A 27,701-nucleotide genomic window follows, 5' to 3' on the forward strand; every position below is an offset into this window, starting at 1 on the left:
ACACATTTATTATTATTGCAACGTCTTCTGTGGACGAAAGCCTTGCCCTGTAGTCAAAACTACCTTAACCTATACTTGGAGAGGAAGGCATGTGTGAAATCTATTTGTTAATAGTGTAATATCTTTTGCGTCTCGTTACATATTCTAACTGATTAGATGTTTATATTGGAATCAGCATGGCATTCACTAAAAGAATTTGAAAAACTGCATTAAGTCCTAACAGGGCTGTTATTCTGCCAGACAAATGTCCAATTTTGAATGGAAATTTAAGTGTCTAGAGAACTATTTGAAGATTTTAATTCACATGAAAGGTTAAAATTGTGCTCTGTTCTTATATATAAACAGTGCGATTACTTGTATTATAAACTTGTTTTTTGTGTTAACGTACGGCATTCTCAGAAAGGGTACCTGTACGAATAACTGAATCCTTTCATTCCTTCAAATACGCTGTTACAGAATAGTCAGAAGCTAGTTCTCACTTACATGTGGCTTCTATATGAAGTTAATTAACCGAGCTGACAGTTTGTTTGCAATCAGATGTTATTACTTAGTAACAAATACGTAATGAACATATTTCGGTGAAACACAAATGAGAGTTTTAAAATGTGTATTTACAAGGCATAAATTGTAATGTGATGTAATCTCGTCTCTAATGATCTTTTACTGGCTCTTTACGTAGATATGTATCAATCACAACTCAATTGTGGAATTTCAGAACTGTTTACAAAACTACACAATAAATGCCACTTACTGTTGACGTTTCTCCTCACAGTCAGGAAAACTGGTTTATAAATGAATAATTTCACCAAATAATACTGCTACTGTAGTGACCAAATAATTTTCCTTCCTTTAATTAGATTACTTATTTAATCTACATTGAGGCCTTGTTAACGTGACTGGATTGATGGTGCGCTTGAGAATTCTCTGTGGACTTTCATCGGTACAAACATCCCACACTTTATACAATAGGTTTAAAATTGCTTTGAGGTTAGCAAACTGAAAAATTAGGTGTTCTGTAGTATCATACGGTAGGAGTATAAACAGAGGGGTCCTGTCGAATGTAACAGTGGAGAACAGGCTTGGTGTTGGGATGGATGTTGGTAAACTGAAAAGGAGTAGAAGATTTGGATGTGGGCTGTACTGTATGATATGGAGAGAAGGGATGAGAAAAGATGTAGAGTGAAGGAGAAACCCTGATGCGCGGTGGAATAAGAAGGGAAGAGCTGAAGTTGATACGATAGGTAATGTAGGGGCTGATTTCATTTTATGGCATAGGGAGAAAGATTAAGTTCTGTTGCGGGAGTATGTTGAAGGAAATTAAAGGAAAAACACTAGGATTCTTGGAGTAGAGTCTGTGTGTGTTGTAGGGTATACGGAAGTGTTCAGTGTGAGTGAGGGGAGATGGAAATTGGATGAGATGGTAATGGTCTATGTGTGAAAAGGTAAATGGATGCGATAGTCAAGCTGGAGTACATGGGATTCCGGGGTTTGGAGGGAAGGTCGAAATTTCTTGAAGTTGATATACGAGCAACTTTGAAATAGGAGAGGATATGTCGGACCATGGTTTCGTAAATGTGGAGGATAGCACGGGAGGGGGGGGGGGGGGGGGGGGGGGGAGGGGGTGGAACCGCCACGTTCCGTCAGTTAGCGGCTTTAATTTATTTTTGGGCCTTCTGTTACATGATTAGCACATGTAGTTTCCATGTTAGTTTTCAATCGAACCGTAGTCCGGCCTTTATATGGAGGAGATATTGGGCAAACCAGAAGGAAATTATGAATTGTAAGGTAGAGGGATAGAAAAGTAAATAAGTGTAGTGAAGAAAGTGCACAAGAGGAGGTCGTTTGGGAATATCGGCAGTGTAGAGGATGTAAAGGAAAAGGAAGACGACACAGCGTTGGGGGCACATCCGCAGTAGGACGGGTAGTTCCACAATCAATATTTTCTATTAAGTAGTTCTTGCCGTAGCTTATGAGCTCCGTCATGTTTTCTAGATCAGCGAATTCGCTGCGCTTAAGGCTTTGACACTTATTTCCGTTTCAGCTTAGCCCTCTAATTAGCTCTCAAGTAACACTGATTTCCAAAAGCCAGTGCTAGAACACTAGAGAGTCCTAATGCGTTCTAACGAGCAGTGATGCACTCAGTCATCTATTGACTAAACGCAGTTGGCAGCATCTATCTTCGTAGAGCGATATTTTGTCGCGAGATCGCACATAAACGGCAGGTAGTAATCAGTGATCAGTGCTGTCATTGAGCTCACCAGATACATTTACAATGATTTACATAAAAAGATAGTAATATTTTAGGCACTGGTAAGACTTATTTACCTTACGAGAAATACTCTAAATTTTTAAATAAATAAAAGTAAGTTTATATAACTACAACAGTATACTCAGAAAACCCATTTATTCGAAAAAACCTAAAATATTTTTTTCCGGAATCAGGGCCAAGAAATGTTTCAATACGGCTTTTGATTTCACCAAGAAACTCACAACTTCAATTTTGTTTCTGTTTAAATACTTGATAGTTAACCCATTTGCAGTTCCTAATTGACCATTAACTTCTATTTGGCATAACAAATATTATTAATGTTTGACGTTGCGTGACGTTGGGGACGAACTGAAAGTTATACTATTCTTGAAGAATCAAGTTTGTCAAGATCGCTAGTAATTCTTTTTGTTACTATTACCATTTTGACAGATCTACACTGTCATCATCGGATCCTGTAATATTATTAGATGTACATGTGACTTTCAGTGCTGTACAGCGCATAACAAATGTGTTTCGTCTCTACTGTTGAGAAACGGACGTTGAATCCATGCACTTCGTTCTACTGTATTTTTTTCTGTAATTAAATAATTTATCTCACTCAGCTCAGGATTTTCGTCTTGCGCAATTTTGGCAGGTGGCACCATTTTTTCTTGAATCTTCCAGCAATTACATCGAAGAAAAAAATTAATGTACGTTTCTTCATTTCTTAGTAAAAAGAAAAAAGAGCCCTGTTATATGGTGTTTATTACGAGGGTGACTCAAATGAAAACCTTTAATTTGCAATGACAAATCGATATGTTCCGCCGTTATCCTGTAAGTTGGTAAGCGTGCTACAAACAGCGTGCAGAATGGCCAGTAGGTGGCAGCATAGTGCAGATGTACACATACCGTCGCAGTATCAAATAACAGAACGCTGTTCTTCCCTGGTGCAAGTCGCAAGTGGGGCTGCCATCTTTATATTGATACTATCAATATAAAGATGGCAGCCCCACTTGCGACTTGCACCAGGGAAGAACAGCGTTCTTTTATTTGGTTTTTGCGTAGTGAAGGTGTGATACCTATTGAAATTCATCGATGAATGAAGGTTTAGTACGGTGATGCATGTTTATCACAGCAGCAAGTCTACGAATGGAGTAGGAAGTTCGCAAATGGTGTGACTTTAATGGAAGATGCTCTTCGTCCAGGTCAGGCACAACGAGTTGTGACTCCACAGAACATTGCAGCAGTTGAAGCCATAGTGAAGGCAAACCGCCGAATGACACTGAATGACATTGCAGCATGTTTACAGATTAGTCTTGGGTCAACACACCACATTGTGCATGATGTGTTCCAGTTTCACAAAGTGTCTGCTAGATGGATGCCACGGCAGCTGACTCCTGAAATGAGAGGACGACGTGTTGATGCTTGTGAAGAACTTCTTTGGCGCTTTGAACGAGAAGGTGATGGTTTCCTTGCAAGAATCGTTACTGGGGCAGACACCTGGGTTCACGTCCAGCAACCGGAAACGAAGAGAGCGAGCAAGGAATGTCGTCATTCCTCATCATCAAAGTGATTTCCATATGTTTGGACCACTCAAAGATGCAATGGGAGGAAAGAAGTTCCGTTCTGATGAAGAGGTACGCCACGCGGTTCATGAGTGGTTGCGCGGACTGCCAAAAGAATTTTTTTTCTAAAGGAATTTATGCACTTTGTAAGCTCTGGAGGACTTGCATTGAGCGTGGGGGAGATTATGTTGAAAATTGATACAGCTTTGTACCACTTCTGCGCAATAAATAATATTTTAAAAATATTTTCATTTGACTCACCTTCGTACATTATAAGACTTGTTGATGTAGCTGTAAAATAATAATATAAAAGATGCATTTACCTCTTAATGTCTGCTCTGTCTGCTAAGACTTTAACAGCAAATTTTCCGGATAGGAATAAAAGTTTAGAAAAGTGTCTCTCAGGATGTGCTAGTACCAGATCATGAATTATGTGCTCGCTTCAGTAATGATGCATTGTTCGCAGCTGGAGGTGTCGCTGTCAGACTCGGAGGTCGGTCCGACGAGCTGGCGCGCCCAACATGACAAGGTGAGTACCACTAGCCACCGCTGTTCGTTCTTGTTGTTGGAATAAAACTAGAGAATCTTTGCTGCGGCTTGTGGAGCGGGTTCCCTCAGCATGCTGGACGCTTCAGCACCCAATTTTATAAGCATTGGACTATGGCCTAATACGCAGTTCTTAACAGCGATATATGCGGAACCGTCGTTGACGAACCTCTTGTACGCTGTCAGCATTAACAAGATTTCCGCTAGAACGAAATTTTCACTCTACAGCGGAGTGTGCGCTGATATGAAACTTCCTGGCAGATTAAAACTGTGTGCCGGACCGAGACTCGAACTCGGGACCTTTGCCTTTCTCGGTCCGGCACACAGTTTTAATCTGCCAGGAAGTTTCAAGATTTCCGCTGTGTTCGCTCTTTACTGTTTTGTTTGGCAGCCATTACAAATTCACGCGTGCACCTGCGCGCGTGTCATGAACGAGAAAAAGATGCACAGTCCATTCTTAATTTTATCCATTGTTTACCAGTGTTTCGTCCGCGACTGTTTTACTTTCGTAAAATAAAGAACAAACCGCCTTCAGTCACAAGTTGCATTTATTTATTGCACTATGCATTTCGAGCCCTGGAGGCTCATCTTCAGGTGCTTTTTAGTGACTTTATAAAGTCACTAAAAAGCACCTGAAGATGAGCCTCCAGGTCTCGAAATGCATAGTGCAATAAATAAATGCAACTTGTGACTGAAGGCGGTTTGTTCTTTATTTTACGACAGTCCATTCTATAGATCCTTAGTGGGGAGATCCTCTAGGATGTGGAACAAGCCTGAAAAACAGAATTGCGTAGTACATATTTACAAAAAACTGATCTGGTAGTGCTCCTTCCACAGATTTTGAGAACCTGATCCTCATGGATGTGAAAATTCATAAATTTTATACATTTTTTTTCATGTATATACCAATGAAAAAGCTCACCAAGAACCTTAACCGCGTACGCGGTGTAACGAGGAATTCAATATTCAGGAATACGAAAGGAACGATCATTCGAAGCAAAAGAAATCTAGTAAACATGGGCTCTATAATAAATATTTTAAGAACTTTAAGTTCTTCTTGATCATAGATACTGTGGAACAAACCTCTTCTACTCAGAGCTCCTTTCTTCCATATTTTGAGAGGTGGTAGCATTGACCAAAATAAGAAAAAAAATCTAGTAAACATAGGCCCTGAAGTGCACACCTTAAGAGCTACGAACACCTGTTCATATTCGCTACTGTGGAACACATCTCTTCTCCTTAAGTGCTTTGCATACCTTAAGAACTATGAACACTTATTCACATTCACTACTGTGAAACACATCTCTTCTACTTAGCAAGTGCTCATAGCATAGGCATGCATTTTAGAGTATGTATTTACTAGGCTATTTTGTATCGAATTATCGTTCTTGTTGTATGCCTGAATACTGACCATCCCTCCTGGAACACCCTGCATACGATACCGTCCATAAGATAATTCCAATTTCAATTCTATTGCAACCCATCCAGACATCGTAGAAAACACAAACAGTTAAAAGGATTTCTTTCACAAATCAAAGTAATGCACTGAAACCGTGCAGAAATAGGCTTTTACATAGGATTCGTGTGGTGTGATATCGCTAATTACTGGTTGGTTCTGCAATGGAGGAGAAGGGATTGGCCTTAGTTGCCGGCAAATTATTGAAAATGTTTGTTCCTAGATAACGGACACCTATATGGATCGATGTAGGTGACTTTAACTTCTTACTAAGATCGTCCTTGTTACTGGTATGACATCGTGAACAGAGCTGTTAGTTTGAAAGAGATATATTGCTTATGATAGATTTCATTAAGCAACAAATACAGGGTGTTTCACCAGCTGCGATATAGTCGCGTTAATGAACAGTGATCCAATACCATCGAAAGATCTGAGGATGGTCATTACTGACTGAAACCTGTCATCGTCAAAAGAATTGATATTGTGATCAAAGACTGGAATAAAAAATATTTAAAACAAATACTGGGCGTATCAAAAAGGATGGCGCAAACTTACTCGGCTCAAAGTACACGATAATAGAAGCACAATTGTCAAGTAAACATGAACTCTAAAACGCATACCTTATGAGCTGTGAGATATTCTTGATTTTCAATATTGTGAAACAAATCTCTTCTACTGCAAGCTCTTTGCTTTCCATATTTTGGAAGTGCTAGTATGGACCAAAACAAGAGAATAATGTCCAGTAAACATGTGCTCTAAAATGCATACCTTAACAGCTATGAGCACCTGTTCATCATCGGTACTTTAGAACAACAATGCATACCTTAACAGCTATTAGCACATGTTCATCTTCGGTACTTTGGAACAAGTGCTCATAAGTTTTAAGGTATGCATTTTAGAGCACATGTTTACAGGACATTTCTTTCTTTTTTTGGTCCATACTACCACTTCCCAAAATATGGAAAGCAAAGAGCTTGCAGTAGAAGAGATCTGTTTCACAATATTGAAAATCAAGAATATCTCATAGCTCTTGCGGTATGCGTTTTATAGCCCATGATTACTTGACATTTGTGTTTCTATTATCGTGTATTTTCAGCCGCTTATGTTTTCGCCATCCTTGTTGACACACCCTGTATACTGAGAAACAGTAGTTAGAATACACAATTCTCAGAATGGCTTCTGGAACACATTTATGACACAAATAATTCGTATCACACGCCTTACGCCCAGAAAACATCAGTTTCAATTAATGAGTTGCCCCAAAATGTGATACAGTTCGACATCATAGAAAGAAAGTAATTTAAGTAAGCGAGTTCTTTATTTTCGCATCTGCTATTTCTTACAAAATTGACAGCACAAATATTTTTTTTATGTTACAGCAGTTATGTCGAGTACTCCTCGCAATTTAGCTTATTATCAAGTTTTAATCTCAAGAATTTAACACTGTCAGCTTCTTTTCTCCTTGCGTCCTCATGTACTATACTTACGTTGGATGGAAACCTCTAGCTGGTTCTGAATTTCAGACGGTGTCTTCTTTCAATATTTAATGGCTGTGGGGTAGCAAATTCCCCAATAATTGAAATTAGAATTAAATCAATACCATTAGCTGCTGACGGTCATTGACATACATCAACGAGGACAGGTAAAAATGTGTGCCCCGACCGGGACTCGAACCCGGGATCTCCTGCTTACATGGCAGCCGCTCTATCCATCTGAACCACCGACAGCACAGAGGATAGTGCGAGTGCAGGGATTTATCGGCGGCACGCTCCCCGTGATACCCACATTCTCAACTTATAGTCCACGCACTACATTCGTAGTGCCCCTGCCATTATACCCATTGCTCGCGGCAGACAATCCACCGAGTCCCGTAAGAGTTCAGGCAAATTGTGTGAATCCGCATTGAAGAAGGTCATCAGCCGGTTAGCCTTAAACGACATGAAGATGGCGTCTGTTCTTTCGGACAGAAAGTGTCACCTTCCCTTATCTTCTAGTACCGAGTTTCTACAAAAATTCTTGTCTTCCTGTAGTACGCCTGCCATCATGACTTGAAGTCTAGTATTTCAGTAGCTGCAACCTCTCTAACAATAAATTTATCTGGTTTCCAACTTGTATCAATCACCTCTGTGACGCCATCCACAATAAATAATCAGTCATGTTTACATAATATCCAGTTTATAATGCAGAAATCCCTAATGCACGGTAAAAAACTGTGTCCTTTCACTGGAAAGCAATGTTGAATTTTGTTGACTCTCCCAAAATGTGTTAGGTACAATAGAAATCTGCTGATAGTGTGGTCCTTATTTTGAGATAAGCAGTTATCTGAGAATAGTCAAATTTCGGTGTATTCTTGAGGCATATATTTATACAATCATTTGTAAATTAGCACACGTTACTTGTACTCTTCATGACCGCACCCTCAAGGCAGAAATAGACTGTGCTTATGCCAGTCTTCATACTGTGTATGCAAAATGCATTGGCAGCGGGATGAGAGTAGAAAGTATTAAATAATATGCAGCATCATCGTAGTTGCTATCTAAGTCTTATTTTCAAAGCGGCACGAGTCACGACTGACGCCTCTTTAATTTTAAAAGAGCATGAGTCATTGACTGGTGTCACTACAAAAATAATATTGTTTTTCAGAATCCTATAGTAGTAAATTGACTGACCGTCTGGTACCCCTCCAACATCAATTTCTTCAGTTACAAATGTAGAATCTGCAGGCAAAACAAACTCAAAATCACCAAATTATGGGCTGATTCCTTTTTTAAAATCGGCGAACCAATGATGGTGCAAAAAGTGTTTTGAGCAGATCGGTTACATAAGTCTTCACAGTTACCTATCTTCTCAGTAAGCTCGTAGGACCTGCTGAAAGCTATCATATGAGCGCCCGTCACAGAACTTCCGCGAATGCTTCAGAGTTGAAATAATCGAGTCTGAATTGCATACTTCATCCGGTTCGTTCATTATGTCCCGTGGTACGGAACGTAGCTAAATTACATGCCCGTTGCAGCCCTAAAGCTTCTTCTCTTCATTCACTTGGTTTATGAAAGGTACAGCAGCAGCTGTGCTATGTTTGCGTAACCAGTTCCTGTCGCACTGTTTTTGTGTTCTCTATTGCCCGAGCGAGCGAAGTGTATGCCTTTCGCAACTACGGCGTATTTTCGAACAAAACGTTATTATAGCGAGCAGGGTGGTCGGTTGCTCTGAAAATTATTCAGCTGTGTTCGCTAGACCGGGGAAGGTGTGAGGCAACGCTAGATGTCACGATTAGTTGCAGGTGTCATGAGATGCGTCTCTAACCGGCAAAAACAATTCTTCGCATTTTGTTGGAGTTTTACGGTAACTATAAAGTTACGGCGTTGAAAACCTCTGTTCAAAACAAACAAAAGACAACACAAGAAGATGGTTTAGAAGATAGTACGCCACGGCTTATACACTGGGAGATGTCACCTACTGACCGCATCTCCCATAAAATAAAAACTTATTACACTTTAAAAAGTATAAATACGGGAGTTTTATGGGCATAAATGCAGTTATTTTTATTGGTGACTGAGAACAGTGTACTCAACAACATTACATCAGCATTTACTTCATTTGCAGGATAATAATTATAGCTATCAGAAGTAGCATCTTTTTAGGTTGGTTAGTTTCAATGAAAAACCTAGTGAGTACAGATTACCTATTGAGAATAGATCCAAGAAAGACGAAAGTAACGAGAAGTATCAGAAATGAGATTATCGAGAAACTTAACATAAAAATTGGTGATCAAGAAATAGATGAAGTTCTAAAATTCTGCTACCTAGCAGCATAATAATCCATTACGGTAAGCCCAAAGAGGACATAAAAAGCAGATTAGCACTGGAAGAAAGAGCATTCTTAACCAAGAAAAGTCTACTGTTATCCAATATAGATCTTAATTTGAGGAATAAATTTCTGAAAATATACGTTTGGAGCACAACTTAATATGGCAGTAAACATGCACTGTCGGAAAACTGGAACAGAAGAGCATTGAAGCGTTTGAGGTGTGATGCTACAGAAGAATGTTGAAAATTATATAGACTGATAAGGTAAGGAATGAGGAGGTTCTCCCCAGAAACGGAGAGAAAAGTGATCTTCTGGGGACATGTGTTAAGACATCAGGGAATAACTTGCGCGGTACTGGGAGCCGTAGAGGGTAATAACCGTAGAGGAAGACGGAGATTGGCATACATCCCGCAAGTGAGTTAGTATAAGTTAGATTAAGTGGTGTATAAACCTAGGGACCGATGACCTAAGCAGTTTGGTCCCATTGGAATTTACTACCACCACCGCTACTCTGAGATGAAAAATTGATATATGAATTTTCCGTGGATGCAAAACTATTGGACTTAACATCTGAGGTCATAAGTCCTCTAGACTTAGAACTACTTAAACCTACCTAACCTAAGGATATCACATACATCCATGCCCGAGGCAGGATTCGAACCTGCGACCGTAGCAGCAGCGCGGTTCCAAACTGAAGCGCCTAGAACCGCTCGTCCACAGTGCCCGGCTGCAAGTCTATACTGACAGGTATAGTCCTATTTGTGGTGCAGCTACGACCGTGCCGAAAATATCACGTAGTAAATTATGTGACGTGTTTGCGAGAAGACTGTTACGTGCAGAGAAAAAACAACAAACACACAAACATATTAAGGTAGTAATGATGACAGTATCTGCCGTTATACCCCTACCACTCTGTATAGATGAAATGGACAAATGCTTTATTGCAGGTCAGAGATAGTACTACGACTGACGATTGAAAATTGTGATAGAAGTTCAGTGACCAAGAAGTTCTGTCTACTAGCGTTAGAACGCTTTCGGAGACGCAGGTTGATGCTGGTGATGATGATGCTGGTGGTGGTGGTGGTGGTGATGCTTGTGAGTTAAGGGCGCCCAACATCGCAGTTATGAACACCCTTACTAACACTATCCAAAATATTCGGTTTTTATAATTTATACCATAATATCTTCGTTAAAATCCTATTCACTCAATGCCACTTAACCTCGCGATGCATGCCTACAACCATACTCTCGTACACAAGGCTTGGCTATGGCGGTATACTTTTTTATGTACTGTAAATTATAAATGCTGTAACAGACGGGACTAGCTCAGTAAGGCAGAACACTGTGGCCTTGTTACGACTTGCACAAAAAAATGGATGGGCCAACTAACTAGAAAACGCGCTAAGATACCTATGTAACATTTTAGACTGAGGGTCAGGAACAACGAAGAGCCTTAAAACCCCCATCGTTGTCTAAAAGAGTCCTCAGACCAGGCAGTAAACTAGTCTCTGTGCTCTTACCACTAGGCAAAACGCTTTCAATTAATATGTGACGTGCAGAAAAATGTTTACTACAGGCACTGCACAAGTGTCGGTCCTCTTACCACAGGAGTAACCGGTGTGACAGAAGTTCCTGCCCAAAGACTGGAAAAACGTCAAAGGTCATACCAGTGAAAAACCACGGAAATAAAACAATTCTACGAAATTACTGATTCATCTCATTAATATCGATTTCAACTTGGATTTTGAAACTTAAATTCTTTTTAGAACATTTCGAGGTATCTGAAACAAAATGGACTGTTGACACATAACCAGCAAGGTTTATAATGTCGTTCTTGCTGAACACAACTGGCTATTCGCACAATGTAACAAGTGTTATCGACAGGGATCGCAAGCTTAATTTTATTAACTTTAAAAGCCCATAGGATGTTGGTCGTAAGCAGTTAAGTTCATCCAGTGACTAAAATATTAATTTACTTTTATCCAAATCAGTGTAAACCAAACTTTATATGAAACTTCTGACTGATTAAAATTGTGTGCTGGAGCGAGACTGCAACTCGGGACCTTCGCCTTTCGCGGGCAGGTTCTCTACCGACTTTTACTCTTTTAACAGTAGTTAGAGTGCTCAGCCTCGAGTTGATGGAGACAGGGCGGGCAGAGGTTGAAACCCGAGACCTGGTTACGATGCCTTCCCCTTCCCGTCCCTGAACCGCGCCACACCGCTTTTTTGCATTGGGAGGGGGGAGGGAGGGGCAGAAACAGGAAGCAGGTTAAACACAATGGGCCTATCTTTATTCGTACAAGTATAAACACAAGATAAAGGGCGTCTTTCTGATGAAACCAACATTAGACAATACATTCGAACATGGTGTGGCTGGCAAAAATGATTCAAATGGCTCTGAGCACCATGGGACTTAACACCTGAGGTCATCAGTCCCCTAGAACTTAGAACTACTTAAACCTACCTAACCTAAGGACATCACACACATCATGCCCGAGGCAGGATTCGAACCTGCGACCGTAGCGGTCGCGCGGTTCCAGACTGAAGGGCCTAGAACCGCTCGGCCACTTCGGCCGGCGAACAAGGTGTGTAAACGTCTTTATTAACAAGGCGTGGGGGAAAAAAAGAAAAGAAAAGAACTGAAAGTAAGCTAAGAGGAGTGACGCTATAGACAAAGTGGGACGAGTGGGTAGGGGCATGGTTAGACTTGCAGGCATCCTCCTGCTTGGCAAATGGAGCATGGGGGCAGCGTGGGCAGGGGTCAACATGCGAGGCCTGGCAACGGTGTCCCCGGCACCACTACCAGGCAGAAGCACAAAAAAGGACAGAAGCCAAGGAGGAGGGGAAAGTATAGTTGGGATAATGACTGGCTTGGTGTTGTGTAGTGCACAAAAGAAAGGGGCACGTGTCCATGCACCTACCCCCTTTTGGCGTACGATATAGAAATGCAGCACGAGGACTCTCAGACGACAGAAACAGTCTGTGTTTGTCGCCATCCAGCTGAGCAAGGGTGACATAAGAATCTCACGAAGGTAATTGGCGAAAAAGGTGCGGTAGCGCGGTCGGTGCTCGATTTCATTGTGGGCTGTTTGTAAGTACTGCCAGAAGTCAAGGGGTGTTTTATCGCCATCAGCATACAGGTGAGTGATCGTCCGTCCTTTGACCCATACAGCTGCATGATTTTTGGTGGCGGGGAAATGAATATCCTCTGGATGGATAAAAGTCCATAGCTCAATCGAGTCCGACGAAACGCGGAGGTAGCAGGCAACGAAGTGTAGACCCAGTTTCCAGATGTGACTGGTGGCAGCACAAGTCAGGTGGTGGGCATCGTCGTACACGATGTGGCAGACTGTATGAAGCGGAATGAACGACAATACTATTACGTGAAGATATTGATTTGTGGGGAATTTTCCGTATGCAGCATGGTACCATGTTGCCTGGACGGTGGAGGGAAGGAAACGCTGGTGGATAGGACGCCAAACCGTGGGCCACAGCGTCGATGGATGTTTGAATCCGATGTTGTTGTGGGATATGCATCGGAGGCGTGTGCCCGGTGTGAGAGTGTCACTGTAACTGTAGTCAACAACGAAATCAGAAACGTGCGCCAGATAGTGAGTGATGTCGCCTGCTGGAACTGGCGGAGATGAGGTCGTGGGCATAAGAATGTCCAGCTAGCTGCTTGTAAGGGAGGTGGGCCCTTTCCACTGCTTGAGCATGGTGGTCACGTACATAGACGCAGCTCGGAGTCGCGCATGGACAAGTCCGAGACCCCCTGGAGGCTGCGTCCAGTAGTTGTTGGCAGTGAGAGTACCTGTGCGATGTGGACCATCTAGGACGCCACATGTTGACTGAGATATTCGACACATTGTAAAGAATCGAGTTGGCGGAGCAAATTTTGTCGCACCTCAGTGCGGATAATTTGAGGACTACGCCGAAAATGGATGACAGTCGAGCGGCGCAAGTGGAGGCAAAAATGATACCAAGGTATCGAATTCTGTGCGCACGGGGAAGTGGGGGGAGGGACGGGGGTTGCTACATCTTCGTGTGACAGGCCGCGTCCAATGATGAGCACAACCGGCCGGGGTGGACGAGCGGTTCTAGGCGCTACAGTCTGGAACCACGCGACCCCTACGGTCGCAGGCTCGAATCCTGCCTCGGGCATGGATGTATGTGATGTCCTTAGGTTAGTTAGGTTTAAGTAGTTCTAAGTTCTATGGGACTGATGACCTCAAAAGTTAAGTCCCATAGTGCTCAGAGCCATTTTGAACCAATGATGAGCATAGCCGAGGATTTAGTCACATGCATGGTATTTCAGGTATACGTTGATATCAAATGAAGTAGCATCTTTTGTGTTTCGGTCCGCGAGTGGACTAAGAGGAGGAAGTGGTCCGCACACGCACGGCAACTAAAAGTGTGTCGTCGCAAAGTGAGACCAGAAAGAAGGGTCGTCAGGCTCTGCAGGGCTATAGAATACAGTAGGCCCAGTGTCGAAAATGGGCAACCTTGCCTTATGGAGCGGTGTGGAGTCACTGGGCCCGCCACACGGCCGTTGACCTGAATGAGTGATTCGGCGATGCGGTACAGGCAACAGTGAAGGGGGTGGAAAACCCAATCAGTCCATTACGGATAATAGAAAATGATTCCGCACCTTGTTGAATGCGCTGTCAGAATGTATGGCAACCAACGCGGTTCGGAATGTGCACGCCACTGCCAGTGTGATCAAACCACGATGTTCCCCTGTGGCCGTTTGTATACTAACTGACACCCGGAGTTGTCTTTTCTGAGGACAGAATGCAAGGGAGTACCTTGCGGCAACGCTTTGCCAGTAGTCTTGCATAAATTTTATAGTCTGCGTTAAGTAGAATTACGGGCAGTTATGTGCTGTCGTCGTTCCCAGTGTCCGTTTGTGGATAGGGATACTAATTCCCGGGACAAAGGCTGGCGGTACAGCGTTGTCCGTCATCAACAGGACATGAAGCACTGTCGTCCACCGCGAAACCATTAGCGCAAGGAAGGTACGATAAAATTCCATCGGCAATCCGTCGACGCCAGGTGACTTATTCTAAGTAACATTATTGATTGCGTCGTGGACCTCGTCGCACGTAACTAGCGCCGTCAGCTCGTCCGCCTCGTCGCCGGAGTGGGCACGTGTGACGTGTGGTAACACAACCCCCTTATCACGGATGTTGGAAGGCTCCGCCTGGTACATTGTGCTGTAGTAGTCTACAAAGGCTCTGAAGACTTCGGCCTGACAATTGACGTGCTCGGCGCGATAGGTGTAGATCTCGGAGATGTGTCGTCATCGTCGTTGTTTCCCATCGGAGGCGATATGATGCATGGTGGAGTGTTCCTGTGCCGCCGAATCTTGACGTCTGGTCCTCACCAACGCCCCCCTGCAGCCTTAATCCTTCTGCGTTCCGTTTGGGTTTCAGAGTGGGCGGCTGGGAGTCCAAGTCGCTGAGAACGGCGTAGAAATAGTCGGTAGTGTGCCGGCGCCACGCAGCTGCTTCCTTGCCGTTCTGAATAAAGTTACACGTCGAATGGCAGATTCCGCACATTCCCATCACGAACTCATGGTTGTGCAGTATTGAGGCAAGCGAACTTCACAGGTGGCCCATCTCGATAACGCGTTAAAGACATTTGTGATCGTGGAGGTGTTTAGCCTCCACGGTGCACGAGTGCGCCAGACCACTTGTTGCGAGAGGAGAGTGTTGCAGATATAGGCACAGTGCTCTGAAAAGCTCAAGAGCCAAAGTTAAACACTTTTAGAGTGCAGATGTGAATTCCCGAGAGACGTAAATCCTGTCAAGGCGGCTCGCGAAGTGACCCGTCTGGTAAGAACGTCCAGGTGCGTTGCCGAACAGAACTTCCCAACTGTCGCGGAGCAAAAGATCATGGACGACATAGCGCAGTTCTTGACAAGTATTGTAGTGGGGCCTTTGACCCTTAGGGTGCAGGACACAATTAAAATCACCCCTCACGCAAGTAATACTCAAAGTGTCAAAGAAATAAAGGGGCGATTTCTCCTGAGTAGAAACGAGCTCTGTAGTGTCTATGGGTGGAGCCAAACGGAGCGTAAATGTTGACAATACGCGACCCCGTGACTGTGATCGCCATGCCTCTGGTGGACGGAAGGTATGTGACATCAGAAACTAGAATTCCCTTGCGGGCGTAGATGATCACGCCAAGTCCAGGTGGTCACCGGATTAGGAATAAGTGTTATACCCTGCGAAGTCCGGAAGTGTGGCCGAGTGTACTTCCTGCAGCAGTGCGATGTCGACTTCCGATTCCCATATCATCTCTCGCAACAGCTGAATTGTCACTCGGCAGCTAATTTTATTAGTGTTGATAGTAGCTATTTGGTACGTTCGGAGTCGAGCCCCACCTTGGAGGGGAACTCCATCAGTGGGGGTGAAGAGGGGCGAGGCAGTGACTAGCCGTGTGGTACCCCATCTGATGGCGTTGGCGTCGGCAGAACTAGGTCTCCGTCTGGGGTAACACGGTCCGCAGCCTGTGGTTCGGGTCATGGGTCATTGTGGACGCCGTCACTCCCCGCCATCGAGGACGCTGTCGTTGTGGCGTTCATGTGTTCCTTCTCATCCATAGGAGCGAAGGACGCCTCGGTGGCAGTCGTAACGGTGGATTCCGTCGGTTCAGGTGCATCTGGGCGAGCCGACGGAGTAGGTACCGGCACAGTCAGATCCGGCATCGCTTTGTTGTCATTCTTGTCGTCGTGCAGGTTCCCTGACGCCTCATCGGGCCGGATGGCCTCTGAAGCCTCAGGGGGAGATGAGTTGCCTCGTTCCGAGACCACACGACGCCTACTCTTGCGCTATTTAGGTGAACGTTGTTTGCATGTCCGTCCATCTGTGCCTGAAAACCTGAGAGAGTCACGCCGGTCCGGGAGGAAGGCCGTCGCGAGGGCGCCAAGCGACGTGACGTCCATATCACCAGCCGGAAGGGCATCGGCAGTCGTCTCTGATGGTAGTGGCGCCGGAGTCGAATCAGGTTGTGAGAGTGACGCGTCGACCCCGGCGTTATCCGTGGCAGCTCGAAGGGACACTGGTACGTGGTCTGATTGACGACGGGCGGCGGGAGGAGAAGAGAGCGCCGATGCGTAGGTGATCGGCAAAACCGTCTTCGGAGTCGGAGGCACCACTGTAGCAGCGTATATAACGACCGAGCGTCATTCACTGATTTGTTGATAAGATGCCACGTGGCAACGGAGATCGATGGTGATCTGTCGTACACCGTTAAGAACTTGTCAGGTCAACGTCCATCAGCAGTGTGATTATATACAACGCCATAGGGGCGTAAAGCCGCGTTAGCGTCTTCCGCCAGGAGCTTGAATGGTAATTCGAAAACTTGACTGCACTGACATTCCTGTCGTCGTGACAAAAGCGTAGCCCTTGTTTCGTGTCATGAAGCATTCGTTCGCTCTCCGCGTCATTGACAACTCTGACGTACACCGTACTGCATAAGGCGAACAAACGGATGCCCAAAAGTGCCGGAATCTGGGATCTTATCTACGTCACGTAGGAAGCGTTCCACCGCCAAAGTTTTCGGTCAGGTGTAACCACTGCAGATGATGAACCGTAGTGTGGATTTTCGAAAACTGTTGGCGATTGTTCTAGCTCATTTAAGCGACACCTAAGTGACGGCCGCTCAAAGTTGACAACGAGTGCGTGCAGTCCATAGGTGTAAACACACAGCACATCCGCACTGCACAGCTGCCAAAGGCAGACTGCCGACTGAGCTACCCAAGCACGACTAACGATCCGTCCTCACAACTGTACTTCCGCTAGTACCCCGTCACCTATCTTCCAGACTTCACAGTAGCTCGGTACAGCACTTGCCAGCCCCGAGTTCGAGTGTCGGTGCGGCAAAAAGGAAGTGTCATACCAGCGCAGGTGGGGTCAGAGTTGGTAGGAGGGGTAGAGATCAGGGCGAAGCTCATCATCGGGGTGGGGTAGGTGCTGGAAGTTGCGTTGGGAGAGGAGGTGGAGGGTGTGGAGATGGAGAGGAGGTGGAGGGTGTGGAGATGGAGAGAGGGCGGGACACAACGGTAAAGGTGCGGCAACGGACTGGTGGTAGAGAGGATAGAAGACACCACACGGAGGGGGGATTGAGTCGGCAAACAACGTACAGGGTGCAAATGCGTTCGAGGAAAAGTAGATGTGCGAAGGGCATGAAGTTGTAGAGGATCTGCGTGGAGGATGGAAGACGGATATGGAAGGTGAGGTGGAGGTCATGGCGTTCTAGGATTTGGAGAGCTTTATAAAATCTGGGAGGAGCGGAAATACAAGCAATTCCGGCATAACAAAGGATGGGGCAGGTCAGGGATTTGTAGGTGTGAAGAATGGTGGAGGGACGCAGTCCCAATGTCCAGCTGGACAGAAGTTTCAGGAGGCACAGTCTATTGTGGGCTTTGTGTTCGATCGTAAGGAAATGGGGAGTCCAGGTGAGGTGACGGTCGAGGCTGAGGTTCGACCTATGAGGATTGCCTGTAGAGGTTTTGTCCTTGACATTCCTTATACAGGGTGTTTCAAAAATGACCGGTATATTTGAAACGGCAATAAAAACTAAACGAGCAGCGATAGAAATACACCGTTTGTTGCAATATGCTTGGGACAACAGTACATTTTCAGGCGGACAACCTTTCGAAATTACAGTAGTTACAATTTTCAGCAACAGATGGCGCTGCAAGTGGTGTGAAAGATATAGAAGACAACGCAGTCTGTGGGTGCGCCATTCTGTACGTCGTCTTTCTGCTGTAAGCGTGTGCTGTTCACAACGTGCAAGTGTGCTGTGGACAACATGGTTTATTCCTTAGAACAGAGGATTTTTCTTGTGTTGGAATTCCACCGCCTAGAACACAGTGTTGTTGCAACAAGACGAAGTTTTCAACGGAGGTTTAATGTAACCAAAGGACCGAAAAGCGATGCAATAAAGGATCTGTTTGAAAAATTTCAACGGACTGGTAACGTGACGGATGAACGTGCTGGAAAGGTAGGGCGACCACGTACGGCAACCACAGAGGGCAACGCGCAGCTAGTGCAGCAGGTGATCCAACAGCGGCCTCGGGTTTCCGTTCGCCGTGTTGCAGCTGCGGTCCAAATGACGCCAACGTCCACGTATCGTCTCATGCGCCAGAGTTTACACCTCTATCCATACAAAATTCAAACGCGGCAACCCCTCAGCGCCGCTACCATTGCTGCACGAGAGACATTCGCTAACGATATAGTGCACAGGACTGATGACGGCGATATGCATGTGGGCAGCATTTGGTTTACTGACGAATCTTATTTTTACCTGGACGGCTTCGTCAATAAACAGAACTGGCGCATATGGGGAACCGAAAAGCCCCATGTTGCAGTCCCATCGTCCCTGCATCCTCAAAAAGTACTGGTCTGGGCCGCCATTTCTTCCAAAGGAATCATTGGCCCATTTTTCAGATCCGAAACGATTACTGCATCTCACTATCTGGACATTCTTCGTGAATATGTGGCAGTACAAACTGCGAACATCTCGTGGTTTCTGCAAGATGGTGCCCGGCCACATCGCACGGCCAACGTCTTTAATTTTCTGAATGAATATTTCGATGATCGTGTGATTGCTTTGGGCTATCCGAAATATACAGGAGGCGGCGTGGATTGGCCTCCCTATTCGCCAGACATGAACCCCTGTGACTTCTTTCTGTGGGGACACTTGACACTGTGACACGTTGTCAAAGGATTCGGGTAATTTCATTCAGAGACTACGCCATATTATTACTACGCATGGTGGATATGTGGAAAATATCGTACTATAGAGTTTCCCAGACCGCAGCGCCATCTGTGTTGACAATTGTAACTACTGTAATTTCGAAAGTTTGTCTGCCTGAAAATGTACTGTTGTCCCAAGCATATTGCAACAAACGGTGTATTTCTATCGCTGCTCGTTTAGTTTGTATTGCCGTTTCAAATATACCGGTCATTTTTGAAATACCCTGTATATGGCAAACATTTCACTATGACATAAAGTGAAGCCCAGACACTTGACACAATCTTCAAAAACATAGAACGGTGTCCCTCATTTGAAATTACGAGCGCATGCTGAAAAGTAATGCCACTGAATTTTTGTTTTAAAACTCGTAAATCTTTGAAATATATCAAACGTCATTAACATTCTAGTTCTTTATTCTTCATGTCTATATATTTGCACCCCGCTGCCGCTAGAGGACTCTGAATTGTAGCGTGTAACATGGCGGTGTATAGTGCAACTATCTCGATGCGTGCTGAACAGTGTGCTGTAATCGAGCTTCGAATTCAAAGAATTCGTCCACACATGGGGCAGCCTCTCCTTCAGCATGGCAAAGCCAAACCACGCATTAGCGCTGCAACGTCTCCAACAATCCGACGCTTTGGGTTCACCGTCATCGGTCATCCGTCACAGAGTCCAGACTTTGTTCCATCCGATTTGACTATGTTGGTAAATAAATATTTAAATGTGAAGAATAAAGATGTAGAATGTTAATAACGTTTGTTATATTTAAAAAGCTCGAAGAGTTTTCACGAAAAAAATTCGGCGGCAATACTTTTCAGCACGCCCTCGTACATTTCAAAACCTGATGAGAATGGATAAAATCAGAACGAACTATTTCTTCCAAAAATAAATTAAAGTCGCTACTCTCTACCCACTTCTGCTATATCGCAACATTGATTTTCGATATGCGGGCAGTTAATGCAAGGCTAGAGCTGGAGAAGAAAACAGCGAAATCATAGACAAGTAGTGAGGACTGTATGGGTACCTCACACTGGAAGTTATTTCGTTGGTTGATATTGAAAGCACTGTTACACTTAAAACAGAGCCTCCAGGATTGATTGATCTGCTCAAACCAACCAGGCACTAGACACGACATGCCAACGGCATTGCTACATCTTCCACCTGTTCCCATCAGGTCACCGGGCGTGGTCGATACTTGGATGGGCGCCCATCCGGGTACGTCACGCGCTGACGGAAATGGTGGTGAAAAGTTCCTAATCGGCATACTTTGCACCATTGTCCTGGATTCAGTTTCAAACCTATTCGCAATGTCTCGTGGAATGGAGACATGTGACACTGATGTCATCCGTCGTGTTCAGAGGGGCACAGAACATCACCCCTTCAGAATTTTTCAGATCTTCTAAGCACGCAATAAGCCCATCTATCTTGCTTTCCAACTCTCAAATGCTCTGATGAAAAATTAATTTTATTTGCCGGTCAGTGTGGCCGAGTGGTTCTATGCGCTTCAGTCTGGAACCGCTACGGCCGCAGGTTCGAATCCTGCCTCGGGCATGGATGTGTGTGATGTCCTTAGGTTAGTTAGATGTAAGCAGTTCTAAGTTCTAGGGGACTGATCACCTCAGATGTTAAGTCCCATAGTGCTCAGAGCCATTTTTTTTAAATTTTATTTTCCTGGAAACTGTTATGCGTATTATGGTCTTGTATTGCTCGAATTTCTTTCAATACTCATAGTCTATAATTTGACTCTAACCTAAAAAATGTGCCCCTCTGATTCCAATACTCTCAAGAATTTTATCTTGTGTGCTCGTGGCCCCCCTTACACTTTCTACAAGGTGCTCAGCTAACCTTTCCTTATCCCTACTTAGGTGCAGGCCTTGATTAGTGTATCCCCAAGTCCCAATCGCAGCAACAGGCACAGCACAGGTATGAGACTTTCTTTCAATCAAAAACAACTTGCTCAGTTCTTTGTTCACACGGCTAACAGCGCGTTAACACAGCGCTGCTCATGTCGCTGCAAAACTTCGACAAACGCCACACCAGTATGTGCTGTTGATTCTCCTGTTTTCACCAGCTCATCGTTTATGATATATTCTAAGTTGTTTGCTAGGCTGTTTCCTGCTCCTCGTACAATAAGCACATTAACCTCGCCATCAATATCTCTTCACAAGGCCCCTATGCTCTCTGCCACGTGGCTAAACTTAGCTCTATGTTTCACGATGGCTGTGACCTGGAATTCTACACCTAGCTTTTCCTGTAGCAGTTGACTTACACCTCTTCCGTGACTGCTCCATAATAGCAAGACTCTTTTCTTTCATCGTGACTTTCCTACCGACTTAGCCTCAAAGTCGAAAACTGGCTGAGAATATTCCCGCCGCGCGGGATTAGCCGAGCGGTCTCAGGCGCTGCAGCCAAGGACGGTGCGGCTGGTCCCGGCGGAGGTTCGAGTCCTCCCGCGGGCATGGGTGTGTGTGTTTGTCCTTAGGATAATTTAGGTTAAGTAGTGTGTAAGCTTAGGGACTGATGACCTTAGCTGTTAAGTCCCATAAGATTTCCGACACATTTGAACATTTTGAGAATATTCCCCTATTTCAGGTAACAAGTCAAACTGATTGCTAACCGGAATTTGAAATGTGATTTCTGAGGTTCCCTCCTTTTGCCTATTATTCGTCATCTTCACCTAGCTCCCATTATTGTCTCTTCCCCTCTTCACCTTATGTAATTCAAAATATACCATTTGTAATTCTGACGGGAGGGCACAAATCATTTTCCCGTGTACCACGATCTTCTTGTCTCGACTACATAACGTACAACTCTAAAGAACAGCATCATATACACATTTTTAGCTTCCCCACTGCATCCCCCCCCCCCCGAAACACCACCCTACAGTCCTGACATGTTTCCCCCAATCTACAGCAACAGACATACATATTTGTCACATATGACGCTACTCTTACAGTAAAATAAAAAGCACTACACCACACTTAATCTGTAGTAAAGCAATAATCAGTAAAACTTCCCTTTCGGTGCGTTGAGCAGACGTAAAATAACACGATCGAAGTTCGTTGAACGTAGGCAGTACTAGATACGAAGTGAATGAAAACTGTAAAAGCACGATATTTACTAACAACGCCCTTAAACCGATGTTAACAGGAAATTACCCTCTGCCGGCGCCTGCTTCCACCCTCTCCCTTCTCTCGTCATTCAACGCTAACATGACACCACACTAAACACACACGCATTACAGTTATCTACAGTTATCATATACATTTAACACACAAATCTCACACTTCCAGAAGAACAGGTGCCAGAGAGCCAGGGGTAGGAAAAACCTTTCCAATTAGGCTGTTTAACCTGCCGCTCGGTGTCTCCCAGCCAATCATCTCATACTACTTCATCACTTTTAGTGGATAGAACGTCGTCAATGCGGCATCTGAAATACTGTTTAGGTAGGAAGGCTTCATGGATATGTGAAGTCAACTGCGGAATCTCTATTTGCAGATTTCCCGTAAGATGCCGTGCCTCCTTACAGTATCTTACGCTATTTCAGAGAAAAGGAAGACACTTAGTAAGTGTTGTCTAGGCACAAGGACCTGCTGCATGGCTGACTACGGTGGAGTCAGGTTGCCAGTGACTTATTTAGAACCATACCGGTTTCCAAATTATAACGGTAGCGACTAACGAGCGTCTCGGTTTATTGAACTCAGGTTACTCGTAGGTTCACCCTTCGTTACGTACCTAGTAAGCGTAGAACTGCGATAATTACTTGGGAAAGGACGGTCCTTCACTTAAATTGTAAGTGATTGTTATGGTTATATAGACATCAAGGAAGACATTTCAGAAGTGTGAAACTGCTCATTTTCATATTATTCTCTATTTAAATCTCCTCGACAAAATGTTATTTCTCAATTGCCACCGGTAGCCTCGAGACGTTTGTGTTCCTTGTCTGCAACACCAACTACTAACTACTTCACCATTTTGTTCTGAGTTGTTAATTACCAGCTAGCTCCTCATTTCTCATTCGAAAGCAAAATGTTTGCCAGTGATACCCTCATCGCCAGGCATGCATACTCTGGGACATACACTCCTGGAAATTGAAATAAGAACACCGTGAATTCATTGTCCCAGGAAGGGGAAACTTTATTGACACATTCCTGGGGTCAGATACATCACATGATCACACTGACAGAACCACAGGCACATAGACACAGGCAACAGAGCATGCACAACGTCGGCACTAGTACAGTGTATATCCATCTTTCGCAGCAATGCAGGCTGCTATTCTGTGGAACGGCTTGCCATGCCATTTCCACCTGGCGCCTCAGTTGGACCAGTGTTCGTGCTGGACGTGCAGACCGCGTGAGACGACGCTTCATCCAGTCCCAAACATGCTCAATGGGGGACAGATCCGGAGATCTTGCTGGCCAGGGTAGTTGACTTACACCTTCTAGAGCACGTTGGGTGGCACGGGATACATGCGGACGTGCATTGTCCTGTTGGAACAGCAAGTTCACTTGCCGGTCTAGGAATGGTAGAACGATGGGTTCGATGACGGTTTGGATGTACCGTGCACTATTCAGTGTCCCCTCGACGATCACCAGAGGTGTACAGCCAGTGTAGGAGATCGCTCCCCACACCATGATGCCGGGTGTTGGCCCTGTGTGCCTCGGTAGTATGCAGTCCTGATTGTGGCGCTCACCTGCACGGCGCCAAACACGCATACGACCATCATTGGCACCAAGGCAGATGCGACTCTCATCGCTGAAGACGACACGTCTCCATTCGTCCCTCCATTCACGCCTGTCGCGACACCACTGGAGGCGGGCTGCACGATGTTGGGGCGTGAGCGGAAGACGGCCTAACGGTGTGCGGGACCGTAGCCCAGCTTCATGGAGACGGTTGCGAATGGTCCTCGCCGATACCCCAGGAGCAACAGTGTCCCTAATTTGCAGGGAAGTGGCGGTGCGGTCCCCTACGGCACTGCGTAGGATCCTACGGTCTTGGCGTGCATCCGTGCGTCGCTGCGATCCGGTCCCAGGTCGACGGGCACGTGCACCTTCCGCCGACCACTGGCGACAACATCGATGTACTGTGGAGACCTCACGCCCCACGTGTTGAGCAATTCGGCGGTACGTCCACCCGGCCTCCCGCATGCCCACTATACGCCCTCGCTCAAAGTCCGTCAACTGCACATACGGTTCACGTCCACGCTGTCGCGGCATGCTACCAGTGTTAAAGACTGCGATCGAGCTCCGTATGCCACGGCAAACTGGCTGACACTGACGGCGGCGGTGCACAAATGCTGCGCAGCTAGCGCCATTCGACGGCCAACACCGCGGTTCCTGGTGTGTCCGCTGTGCCGTGCGTGTGATCATTGCTTGTACAGCCCTCTCGCAGTGTCCGGAGCAAGTATGGTGGGTCTGACACACCGGTGTCAATGTGTTCTTTTTTCCACTTCCAGGAGTGTATATTTAGCGCAGAAGCATCTTATTGGAGGTAGGGGTGAGTACTTGAAACAATGGAAGTGGAGTAGCACTCACATCCCTACGTTTTCTGTAGTTACCCTGATCCTCCCAGGATGATTCGGCCAGGAGCCCACAACCTGTTTCCTTACCTAGCCTTGCCCAACTGATCTAGATCAACATGTTAAATTTGGGATATATTTCAATAAGTCTTGGAAACTTTGCCACGGGCTGGTGTGGGCGTGCGGTTCTAGGCGCTACAGTCTGGAGCCGAGCTACCGCTAAGGTCGCCGGTTCGAATACTGCCTCGGGCATGGATGTGTGTGATGTCCTTAGGTTAGTTAGGTTTAATTAGTTCTAAGTTCTAGGCGACTGATGACCTCAGAAGTTAAGTCGCATAGTGCTCAGAGCCATTTGAACCAAACTTTGTCCAGAAGAGAAACTCACCTGGAAAAGACCAGCATAGTACTTGAGATCAGCTGAAACTGAAAGAGATCAAGCTAGAACACTCGCTGTACTTCCAGGAGGTGTTTTTGGCACACGTAGAGTACTTGTTTTTAGAATTACGTTTCTTTTAATATTTTCGAATCACCAATCGAATGAATTTAGATACTTCACGCGAGAGAAGAAGTCAGTCTAGCAGAAAAATGACTATTTCGTCGGAGAAATTTGTTCCGAACCTATTTCGATATGACCGATAAAATATATTCACTGTTTCAGTAACTAACAACTCGAAAAATGTTGTGTACGTAACAGCTTTTCTCCGCTGTGATTGCTGAAATTAATACGAAAATCAGAATTTTCTTTTTACGCATTATAATTTCATTGGAGAAGTTCCTGATTGAGGGTGATGTAGATTGCTCCAAACAGCCATTAACGCTCGCCAAACAAGAGATGTCCGTAAATCTGTAGCGGAAGAAGCGCCTGGAATGGGCAATAAAATCTGTAATGGCTGGAACTGCGTTTCCAGTTGCGTTCTCCAGTTCCCCACTGCATAATATTTCGCGACCTGCTGAGGTACAATGAGACTAGAATTTAGATTCCTGGATTTGCTAAAATTCGAACAGAAAGTGAGATTTGTGCGTTTTTCAGTATCACTTCAGCTTATTTAGATCATTTCGCATTGAAAAGTATTTCTCTGCATTCGTGGCATGGGATTACCTTTCGGACTGCTTCATGAGAAGAAAGACGAAGATGAATGTGTATTTCAAAGTAGATAGTAAAATTGGTTATTTTGACAACAATATAGAAGAAACGGACTGTGTTCATTGAAAGTTTCGCTCTGGCACTCCCCGTAGTGAGTTAAGAACCCTACGATAAACGATGTAGCCGGCCGCTGTGGCCGAGCGGTTCTAGGCGCTTCAGTCTACAACCGCGCGACCGCTACGGTCAAAGGTTCGAATCGTGCCTCGGGCATGGATGTGTGTGATGTCTTTAGGTTAGTTAGGTTTAAGCACTTCTAAGTTCTAGGGGACTGATGACCTCAGATGTTAAGTCCCACAGTGCTCATAGCCATTTGAATCGTAAACGATGTACAAATGTCATTTTATCCGTGATGAATGTTGATCTTTATGGTCGTTGTTCAGTTAAAGATTCCTGAGGGATCGGAACCTACCCGAATAACTTTTTAGAACCTTTTATCGTCCACCGTTCCTAGCCGTTATCGACTATGCCCATCTGCAGGTGGCCACAGTTATGTTCAGTACGTGACAATGACTTCGGCAACGTGTCGTGTGCTCCTGCACAGTGTGACAATATTTACATAGTTACCGGCACTTTATATGATGGAGGATGACTTGCACATGTTAAAAAATACTTATGTCCGTGCTACATGAAGATACAGAAATTGAACCAAATATGCCTATTTACATATTGTCCGGTGATTGACGTTTTATTTCTCCTCCTACCATTAGCGGTTTGAATGGCAGGCGTACCAGGAACCCTGAAATGCCCAACTTTACATTTTGTTTAGAGATCAAGCTTGCTTTAAATTATTGATTGTCATGAGATAGTTAATAAGTTTTCAAAACACAGATCAAGTAAAACAGTTAACATAAATATTTTCCTACTTCTCATTTCAATCAAATGTTGTTATTATTCAAATTTCTAATTTAACACCTGTTATACTTACTCACTTCTATAGCTTTCGTGAAGAAGGAATGAGGCCGTTGAAAGATTATGTAAAAGTAAAATGTTTACCTGCTCCATTCCGAAATACTCTTTCACCATCTTGAATGCTCTATGGTCTTTCTTCTGTCACCTTTATGACTGGTCCCAAAAATTCTTTAGTTTCCATACAATATACATGTGTAATGTTTTGCTGTTATCTCGGAACCTTGCTCATACGTACTCCTGAAGCGTGCATCTGTAGCCATATGACGAAGCCACCTTACGGTGTGCTACTGTCATTTGTCCCCTTTCCCGCTGCAGTCGTGAATGGTGCGCGGGAAGATCGACTATTGCTAAATCTGCGAACGAGCGGGGATCTCTGTAACTTTATCTTCCTGGTCTCTTCGCGAAATGCGTTAGGAGGAAGAAATATGTTTTTTGACTAATCGACAAACGCGCGTTCTTGGAGTTTTTACAGTAAATACCACAGTGATGCTCAACGCCAATCTTGTAGCGTATGCCTCTGAAATTTAATGACTCTCTCTGTGACGCTTCCGCTCTTACTAAACGAACTAGTGGCGAAATGCGAGACTTTTCTTTGGATCCACTCCATTTCCTCAGTCAGTTCCACCTGTTCAGAATCTGAAACTGAGCAACCACACTCAAGTATTGGTGGAATTAGGATTTTGTAAACTGTCTACCGCGTGGACGGTCAGTACTTTTGAGGCTTCTTCAGTGAATGTTAT

At 44.8% G+C, this 27,701-nt stretch overlaps 1 protein-coding gene across 2 annotated transcripts in view; it reads left to right on the forward strand.

Annotated features, from left to right (window-relative positions):
- Positions 1-27,701, forward strand: part of LOC126299075 (rho GTPase-activating protein 7) — a 1,286,633-nt gene that overhangs the window by 1,161,451 nt on the left and 97,481 nt on the right. For both annotated transcript variants that reach the window (XM_049990744.1, XM_049990745.1), the window contains one exon: positions 4,280-4,342. In XM_049990744.1, the coding sequence (XP_049846701.1) occupies positions 4,280-4,342 (63 nt within the window). The remainder of the gene's footprint in view (positions 1-4,279; positions 4,343-27,701) is intronic.

This window comes from Schistocerca gregaria, chromosome X, assembly GCF_023897955.1.
Source record: "Schistocerca gregaria isolate iqSchGreg1 chromosome X, iqSchGreg1.2, whole genome shotgun sequence".
In the NCBI taxonomy this organism is placed as follows: Eukaryota; Metazoa; Arthropoda; class Insecta; order Orthoptera; family Acrididae; genus Schistocerca; species Schistocerca gregaria.